Genomic DNA, 10123 nt, shown 5'->3' with positions numbered 1-10123 from the left:
TACTCCAAACCCTTGCCTCTCTGCCCTGGGGAAAGTCCATCCCTCCCTGGGTCTCTCCTAATTCTGCATACCTCGAGAGCTGGAGGTGAAATCCTCTCACTCTACAGACCCACTGACAGTGGAACGGCTGGTTCCGTTGGATGCTGGACGCCCTGTCTGAGGCGGAGAGCTGGGACTACTCAGCCACTGGCATCCAGTCTGCTTGGCAGCTCTGAGCAGCTGCTGTCAGGGGCACAATGTCACTGAGGCCGAGGGCCCCATTCAGTTGGCAGCAGACCCTCACGAGCCCCGCTACCCTGGCCTGCGATGTCAAGCGGGGATGGAGTGCTAGGGAGAGGCCGGGTGCCTGGCTGGGCCTGGAGCTGAGGTGAGTGCCTGTTTCAGGGAAACACTCTGTAATCGTGGTGATGATGGGAGAGGGAACTCGGCCCATACCACCCTCCTCTTTTTAAACAGAGTTGTGGGGGTGCTGCCCCTGCAGACCCAGGACCTCGGGAACTGGTGCTGGTCAAGTCCTGGTGTCTAGATCTCCAAAACCATTCTCATCCGGAGTGGGGTCATCTTTACCAGCAAGAAAGACAAGGGCAGCAAAATCATGAGGAACACATTCTCAATTCCTCGCGAGGTGGCACGGTAGTACAGCGGCTAGCATAACGCTGTTACGGCACTAGTGACCTGGGTTCAGTTCTGCCACCATCTCCAAGGAATTGGTATGCTCTCCTCGTGACTGTGTGGGGTTCCTCCCACCCTCCAAAGGCATACGGGTTATTAGGTTCATTGATCACATGGGTACAATTGGGTGGCAAGGGCTTGTGTTGTGTTGTGCTGTGCCTCGTGAAAAGGGCATCACCGCCCAGAAGTTGCCCTCCAAGCCGCACAGCACCCTGCCTTGGAAAATATCACCGTTCCTTCACCATTGCTGGGTCAAACCCCCTCCGTAACAGCGCTGTGGGTATACCCACATGTCAAGGAGTGCGGTGCTTCAAGAAGGCAGCTGGCCACCACCTTCCCAAGGGCAACTAGGGAGGGTCAATAAATGCCTGTGAGCCCCACATCCTTTGAGTGCATATAAGAACCTCCAGTGTCAGCCGTGCTTTTCCAGCTCGGGACTGGGCTCACCTGAAGCTGCTGTGGTGCATACTGGGAAATCAAAGTCAAGGTGCACTGGACAGAGCCCCCGGCTCTCCTGGGTCACCCGTAATCTTTCTCTAAGAATGGAGATCTGACCAACTCCGCACCAAAAACTCACCACCTGTTAGCACAGAAACAGACCCTAAGGCCCACCAAGTCTGTGCTGACCATCAATCACCCATTCGCATGAATCCCATGTTATTCTCCACGCATCCCCACCAACCACCCCTCACCCACACACCAGGGGCCAATCAACCCGCTGAGCCTGCACACCTTTGGGACGTGTGAGGAAACCAGAGGTCAGGATGGAATTCAGGTCTCTCGAGCTCCGAGGCAGCAGCACCACCCACCGGTTCACTGTGCGTCTCCCCAGTTGCTGATCTGGTAACTGCACTGATAGCAAGAGCAATCCATTTGTATACGTGACACAGAATCCAAGGGTTAATGACAGGGCTGAGATATAAATGTTTATGATGTTTGGCTAATAACCTGTTAGCTTCACCTTGCTTTTCCTCTCTGGTCTTTCTTCAGATCCTCTGGGTCTTGCTGTTGGCCACCATCATTGGCCTTGGATTACAGAGGCTCTCGGGTCGCTTAGGGGCTGTCAGTGGTATGCAGTTGGCTGAGGTCTGCCGCAGGAAGTACTCAAAGGTGCATATCAAAGTCCTACATGTCTCCACCAAGTAACGTTGGTATTTTACATGTATTTTCATCCCTATTGGGAGTGCAGAGATGCAATAGCTGATGTTTTGAGGGAACTTCAGGCCATAGATGGGGAAGTGAGATCAGATCAGATCAATTTTATTAGCCATATACATTTACCTGTCTTACAAATTTGCTGTATTGTGTTGGCACAACATGCAATAAAAGAGATACAAGCACAATATAATCACAATATATTCAGCAGGTACAGAAATCTTGAACAATTCACACAGAATTCTACAGGAATTCAACAGGTCTGGCAGCAACTATGGAGGAAAATGATGTTGGGATCCTACTGGCCTGCATGCCCTCTGCTGGATGGGTGGCAAGCAACACAAAAATGGCTTCTTGCACAAAGCAGCGCATTTTAACTGGTGAACAGTGGGATTTTTAGTCAATATTTCAACACATTCAATACTGCTCTCATAGTAAAATAAAAGGCACAAAGGAAACCTCGGGCCTCAATACACCAGCAGTGGATCACAGAGGAAAGTATCAGCCAATATTTCGTTGGAAGTCATGCCCAGCATATCAACCAGTCATTGGCCCCAGGGTCCTTGTAACCCTGAGGTCTCCGGGTAGCCACACTTGAATAAATGAGGATTGGCCAACAGTACAAGGTGTCTTGATGCACTTTAAATATAGGCATCAGCTGCTAGAGGCCTTTAAGAGCTCGTGGTGGCTTCCTGCGGGGTGTTACGAGAATACACATAAAATTAAGATGTTTGCTGGCCTGGGCTAGCATCAGTGGCATCAGCAAGTGGTCTGCCACCTGCCCTCAGGGGAAGGAGAGATAAGGAACAATGGAGCAGCGTCTGGAGATGTGTAATGAAGGGATGTGGGAGGGAGAGCTGTCTGGAGCGGCTCCCCCCTTTGAACCCTGAACTGTTTGAAGTGATGGACAGGCGATACCCCAGCAGGGGGATAAAAAGGGACAGGTTCGCTAAGACAGGACACACACGCCACCCGAGGTAACGAGACCCTGGAAGCGGTGCGCTTCTCACGAGTGGGTGAGAAGTACCAGACAACGACAAGGGTGGAAAGGTACGATCAGCGGGAACCCGGTGTGTGTCCGCCCTTGCCTGGGTGCCGGGTTCACTGCAGAGGATCGACCGCATCTGGAGGAGGGGTCACAGTCGGTGACCTCAGGTGACATCACCAAGGACCCGCCCAAAAGCTGTTTGTGAGCCATCTCGCTGGTCTGTGAGTGAAGCTGTGCTGAATGATGAGTTGTTCCTATTCTATGTCTCTCTTCCCCACCTTGTCCATCGCCATGGCAACGATTACTGCGAACTGAACTACAAACTGGACTGAACTTTGAGTCATTTTGAAATTGGTCATTTACCCCTAGACAACGATAGAGCTTGATTGATGCTGTTATCTTAATTCTGTGCACATGTGTGGTTATCATTGTTGAACTGTTGCATTTATTATCCTTTCGATTACTGTGTTGCTTGTTTCTTTAATAAAACTTTCTTAGTTCTAGTACTCCAGACTCCAACTGAGTGATCCATTTCTGCTGGTTTGGCAACCCAGTTACGGGGTACGTAACATAAGAATGCAGCTCAGTTATCGAGTCATAGAGTCACAGTGCACTACAGCACAGAAACAGATCCTTCGGCCCATCTAGTACATGCTGAACTATTAATCTGCCTAGTCCCATCGACCTACACCAGGACCTAGCCCTCCATGCCCCTTCCATCCACGTACCTATCCAAACTTCTGTTAAATGTTGAAATCAAACTCGCATCCACCACTTGCACTGGCAGCTCATTCCACTCTATCACCACCCTCTGAGTGAAGAGGTTCTCCCTCATGTTCCCCTTAAACTTTTCACCTTTCACCCTTAACCCATGAGTTCTAGTCTCACCCATTCTCAGTGGAAAAAGCCTGCTTGCATTTACCCTATCCCTACCCCTCATAACTTTGTATACTCTTGTCATATCTCCCCTCATTCTCCTAGGCTCTAAGGAATAACGTCCCAACCATTTCAATCTTTCCCTATAACTCCAGTAGTCCCAGCAGCATCCTTTCAAATTTTCTCTGTAGGACCCAGCAGACAGATGCAGAAGACGGAAGGGGTTTGGGGTGTAACTCCCGCCTGTTCTGGGAGAAACCTAGAGCACTCAGAGGAAACCCTTCACCGGGGTGTTGCCTGCAATTAGAGGACTTTAGGCAGAGATCAGATAGGCTGGGCTTGTTTTCCCCTGGAACAAAGGAGGCTAAGAGGTGTGATGAGATAGACGTGTGTAAGATTATAAGAGGTGCAGACAAGGTAGGTAGTCAGCATACACTTCCCATGGTCAGGGTAGCAAAAACAAGAAGGTATAGGTTTAACGAGAGAGAAGTTCTAAAGGGAATCTAAGGGATAAGCATTTCTCACAGAGAGAAACGTGCTGTCAGAGGAGGTGGTGGAATCAGATGTATTCCCTATGTTTAAGAGACATTTAGACAAGACAATTCAATAAGCAAGGTATAGAAGGATATAGTCCTTACGTGGGAAAATGGGATTGGTGTAGATTGGCAGAAGGGTCAGCATGGACATGTTGGGCTGAAGGACCTATTTCTGTGCTGTACAACTTAACGACTCCTTGACAGCAGTGGAGATCAGGACTGAAGCCAGGTCACAGGAACTGCACTGGGGCACCTGTCCAACACTGAACACTGCATCCAATAATATGATAATGTGGCTTATTATTAATATTGTTATATTTATTATCACTAACATAGGTTGTGAAATTTGTTGTCTTGCAACAACAGTACAGTGCAATACATAAAATACCTACAAATTACAATAAGAAATATATATAAATATATATTTATTTTGGTTTTGTGGTCAAAAATAAATTAGTGCAAAAAGAAAGCAAAATTAGTGTTCATGGGTTCATGGACCATTCATGGCAGAGGGGAAGATGCTGTAACTAAAACATTGAGTGTGTCTTCAGGCTCCTGTACCTCCTCGCTGATGGTAGTAATGAGAAGAGGGCATGTCCCGGGTGGTGGGGGTCCTTAATGATGAAGTTGCTGTATTTTGAAGATGGCATCACCCTTTGAAGATGTCCTCGATGCTGAGGAGGCTAGTGACCATGATGGAGCTGGCTCGGTTTACAACCCTTCGCTGCTTTTCCCAATCCTGGGCAGTGGCCTCTCCACACCAGACGATGATGCAACCTGTTAGAATGCTCTCCATGGTACATCTGTAGAAATTTCAGAATCAGAATCAGGTTTAATATCACCAGCATATGTCGTGAAATTTGTTAACTTTACGGCAACACTACAATGAAACACATGATAAATCAATATAGAGAAGGAGAAGCTAAATTGCATTAAGTATATACAGTATATGTCTATTAAATAGTTAAGTTAAAATAAGAGGTAAAAAAACAGAAATAAAAAAGTAGTGAGGTAGTGTAAAGAACAGGAATTCTGCAGATGCTGGAAATTCAAGCAACACACATAAAAGTTGCTGGTGAACGCAGCAGGCCAGGCAGCATCTCTAGGAAGAGGTACAGTCGACGTTTCAGGCCGAGACCCTTCGTCAGGACTGACTGAAGGAAGAGTTAGTAAGAGATTTAAAAGTGGGAGGGGGAGGGGGAGATCCAAAATGATAGGAGAAGACAGGAGGGGGAGGGATGGTAGTGTTCATGGGTTCAATGTCCATTTAGGAATCGGATGCCAGAGGGGAAGAAGCTGTTCCAGAATCGCAGAATTTGTTAAAGCCTTTGGTGACATACCAGTTGTCCTCACACTCCTAATGAATTATAGACACTAGCATGCCTTCTTCATAATTGTATCAATATGTTGGGCCCAGGATAGAACTTTAGAGATGTTGACACCCAAGAACTTGAAACTGGTCACCATTTACACTTCTGACCCTCAACTTCTTCCTGAAGTCCACAATCAGTTTGAGTGCCTACCAGGTACACCATCAGGGCCTGGCACTTTGCGAGGGTTCACGCTCTTGCAAGATGTTTTGATGCCGGCCTCTGAGACAGACATCACAATGTTGCCAGTTGTTGCAGGGAGTGAATCCTAAAACATTCTTCAACTGAGGCTGTGCGGTTAGAGTGTGGGAAATGAAAAGAGGCAATCAGTTTACTGGGCGTATACTACATGGCCAGTGGGAGACAACATCGAGGTAATACAACAGTAAAACAGACTCCAGAATATAGTTTACGGTTTACAAAAAAAGTGTAGTGCAGATAAACACATAAAGTGCAAGGGCCACAGCAGGGTAGATTGGGAGATCAAAAATTAATCTTTATTGTATAAGAGATCTGTTCAAGAGTCTGATAATAGTGGGACAGAAGATGTCCTTGACCTTGGTAGTTCATGTTCTCAGGCTCTTGTGTCTTCTGCCTGAGGAAAGAGATGAGAAGAGAGTATATCCAGGATGGGAGGGGTCCTTGATTATTCTGGCTGCTTTATCGAGGCAGTGGGAAGCGTAGATGGAGTCAAAGGAAGGGGGCTGGTTTATGTGATACACAGGGCTGTATCCCCTACTCCCTGCAATTTCTTGTGGTCTTGGGCAGAGCAGTTGCCGTACCAAGCTGCGATGCTTACGGTAAAAATTGGAGGGGTCATCAGGGACATGCCGAATTTGCTTAACCTTTTGAGGGAGTAGAGGTGCTGGTGTGTCTTCTTGAACGTAGCATCTACATGTTGGACCAGGACAAGCTGCTGATGCTATTTTAAATCTTAGAACTTGAAGCTCTTAACCACCTCGGCCTCAGCACCATTGATACAGACAGAGGTGTGAACTCTGCCCTGCTTCCTGAAGTCAATGACCAGTTCTCTAGTTTTGCCGAGGGAAAGGTGGTTGTCATGACACCATGTCACTAAGCTCTCTGTCTTCTTCCTGTTCTCCATCTCATTGCTGTTTGAAACCTGGTCCACCACTGTGCTGTTATTGCCAACTTAGATCAGAATCTGCTACTCGTATGTAAGTATACAGGCAGTAGAGTTGGGTGTTGAAGATGCAGCCTTATAGGTTACCTGTGTTGAGGATAACTATAGCTGAGGTGTTACTGCCTATCTTTGCTAATTCTGCTTTGTGGCTAGGAAGTCAAGGATTCAGTTGCAGAGGGGATTGTGAGTCCCAGGCCTACGAGCTTAGACATTAGTTTGCTTCTGTGATTAATGTTCTATAAGTACAGTGGATTCCAGTTAATTGGGACACTTCAGGACCAGTACATTTTGGCCCAATTAAGCAGCTGCCCCAGTTAGCTGAAGTTTCATGGAAATAGTTAAAAGGAAAAAAAAAGACAAACTACTGTTTAACTGAGTAACAATTTATGTATTTAAATAAAATACAGAACAATTTAGAACCCTACCAATACTACTACAGTTCTATAAAACTGTATTAGTTCCTAATAGTTATCGACAGAGGAATTCATCTGCCATGTTCTTTTGATTGACTGTAAATGAAAAAAATCAGTGAAGACACCTAGTGCAGATAATGGACAGCCTTCAGACAATACTTTAGACAATTGCATTCTCCAAAGTCTTCATTTTCATTGTAACATTCAAGATGATTGTCGATACCTTCATTAATTCCTAAGTTGTTGAAGTATTTAAATCATTGCATTTTCACTCCCGGCCATTTCTGGCATCTCCAAGCCTGAACGCTTGAAACCGCAGTGTGCAAAACCATTCCAAGTTGTCTTGCTGCTTATCCCTTGCCAACTATCAGTGATAAAAATCACAGCTTTCTGAACACAAGCACATGCAATTGACACTGTTTAAAAGCTGATAGCTCTCAGCATGGTGTAGTGTCTAACAGACACACGAGTGCACCAGACCGACGCTAGTTAGAAACTGTTCGGCAGCAGTTTCCTGCCCCAATTAAGTGGCATAGTGTCCCAAATAAACAAAAGGAATTCCAACTATTTTCTTGATTTAGATGTTGTTCTTTAAGAGTTGTCCCAAATAAACGGCTGCCCCCATTGATTAACCTGTGGCCCAATTAACCAGAATCCACTGTATATTAAAGGCAAAAAGAGTAACTAGGGAGATAGTAGGTTCCAAAAGGATCAATATGGATGTCCATGTGTAGAATCACAAAGAGGTCTTAAATTAATATTTGTCATTCTTTATTTACTGCAAAGAAGGACGTGGCAGCAAGGGAATTCAGGGAAATGAACAGTGATGTCCTGAAACATGTTCACCTATTGAAACACGAGGTCTTGAAGGACATAAAAATAGATGAATTCCTGAGGTATGGCAGGTGTATTCTAGGACATTGTGGGAAGCTAAGGGAAAAAAATTCTGGGACCCTTGCAGAGATATTCTATTTCATCGTTAGCTATAGATGAGTTACCAATAGACTGGAGGTTGACTAACGCTGTGCCTTTGTTTAAGAAGGGCTGTAAAGACAGGCCAAGGGACTACAGGCTGGAGAACATCAGTGGATTCTGAGGGATAGGACCTACCTGCATTTGGAAAGGCCAGGACTGATTAGAGATAGTCTGGATGCCCTTATGCATGGGAAATTTAATTAAGGTTTTTGAGCAGGTGAACAAGAGGATTGAAAATGGCAGAACACTTGGAATTATGTTCAGTTCTGGTTTGCCTCATGTGGATGTGGATGTGGAATCTTTAGAGAGGGTGCAGAGGAGATTTACCAGGATGCTGCCTGGATTACAGAGCATGTCTTATGAGGATAGGTTGAGCGAGCTCGGGCTTTTCTCTTTGGACCGCAGGAGGTTGAGAGATGACCTGATCAAGGTGTACAGGATGATAAGAGGCATAGATCAAGTGGATAGCCACAGACTTTTCCCAGTGCAAAAATGGCTAATACAAGGAGCATAACTTTAAGGCGATTAGAGGAAGGTATAAGGAAATGTCAGAGGTAGGTTTTTCACACAGAAAGTGGTGGTTGTATGGAACAGCCTGCCAGGGGTGATAATAGAAACAGATACATCAGGGACTCTTAGACGGACCACATGAATAACATAAAAATGGAGGCCTATGTAGGAGAGTAGGTTAAAGAGTCGACGCAACATCGTGGGCTGAAGAGCCTGCTGAGCTGTAGTGTTCATGGTAGGCAAGTTCAGAAAGTGAGATCGCCTGGGATCCAGGTTGAGCTAGACAGTTGGATAGAAAACTGCCTCGGTGGTAGGAGGCAGAGGGTAGTAATGGAGGGATAGAGGCCTGTAACCAGTGGTGTGCTCCAGAGAGCATTGCTGGGTCTGCTGTTGTTTGTCATTCACATGAATGATTTGGATGACAATGCGGTTAACATGTAAGTTTGCAGATGACACAAGTACTGGAGAAGTGGTAGATGGTGAAGAAGGTTATAGAGTCACAGAGTTGGTGGGCACAGGAACAGTCCCCTTGGCCCATTCATGTGCATGTTGACCGAGATGTCTATTCAAGCTAATCCCATTTCTCAGAACCCGGCACATATCCATCTAAGCACTTATCATCCACATACCTGTCCACATGTTCTTAAGTGTATCTAATGAACCGGCCTCATCCGTTTCCCCGGAGGCTGTCCCTGTGCTGTATGACTGTATGAGCGTAGCCTGTTAAATGGGCAGAGGAACATGCTAGGTGGAATTATTCCTGGTAAATGTGAGGTAATGCATTTTGGAAGGAAGAATAACAGTGGGACATACTCCATGAACTGTGGGGCCAATGGGAGTATTGAAGAACTAGGGGGTTCAGTACAGAACTGGGTACAGTTATGATCTCTCCCACAGTGAGCACTGGGCCCAGTTCTCGCCTCTCCCACAGTGAGCACTGGGTCAAGTTCCGGTCCCACAGTGGAGAGAAGTCTCAAAAGGCTGATCCCATTGCCAGGCATCAAAGTTATGGAAGTGACTGATTAAATCCTGATCCTTTCACTGAATTGCTGGTATCAGCATGATGATCATTCAGAGGGCATTATGGTTGGTAAGGGAATTGAAAAGAATAGCTGGGAGTATTGCTTTAAATTCTTCTCTGGATTGGTAATAGAAAGTCCATGCTCACCCTGACTGCCCCTGATCTGTATAAACATGTTCTCAGTCGTTGTCTTGTGGTCCCCACCCAGCTGTATCAGACCGCCAGGCCCTGGCTCAGGACTAACACTTACCACCTTGTGAATGTTCCAGTTCCCTCGGATTTTGCTCTGGTTGATGGTGGAACTGGCAATCATCGGTTCGGACATGCAGGAAGTGATTGGATCGGCCATCGCTCTGAACCTGCTGTCTGTCGGAAGGTAGAGTGCAGCCACTTTGATCTGTATTTGGTATTGATTGGCACATTTTGGCTGTCCGCTGTGTGCATTTCTTATTCACCCAAACTT

General features: G+C 46.2%; 1 protein-coding gene across 3 annotated transcripts in view; it reads left to right on the top strand.

Moving 5' to 3' along the window:
- Positions 1 to 10123, top strand: part of LOC134340520 (natural resistance-associated macrophage protein 2-like) — a 116339-nt gene that overhangs the window by 58846 nt on the left and 47370 nt on the right. For all 3 annotated transcript variants that reach the window (XM_063037833.1, XM_063037835.1, XM_063037836.1), the window contains exons 5-6: positions 1663 to 1782; positions 9930 to 10036. In XM_063037833.1, coding sequence (XP_062893903.1) covers positions 1663 to 1782; positions 9930 to 10036 — 227 coding nt within the window. The remainder of the gene's footprint in view (positions 1 to 1662; positions 1783 to 9929; positions 10037 to 10123) is intronic.

The sequence above is a fragment of the Mobula hypostoma genome, chromosome X1 (assembly GCF_963921235.1).
Source record: "Mobula hypostoma chromosome X1, sMobHyp1.1, whole genome shotgun sequence".
Lineage (NCBI taxonomy): Eukaryota > Metazoa > Chordata > Chondrichthyes > Myliobatiformes > Myliobatidae > Mobula > Mobula hypostoma.
The sequence above is the reverse complement of the archived record's forward strand: the minus strand, read 5'-3'. Positions and strand labels throughout refer to the sequence as shown.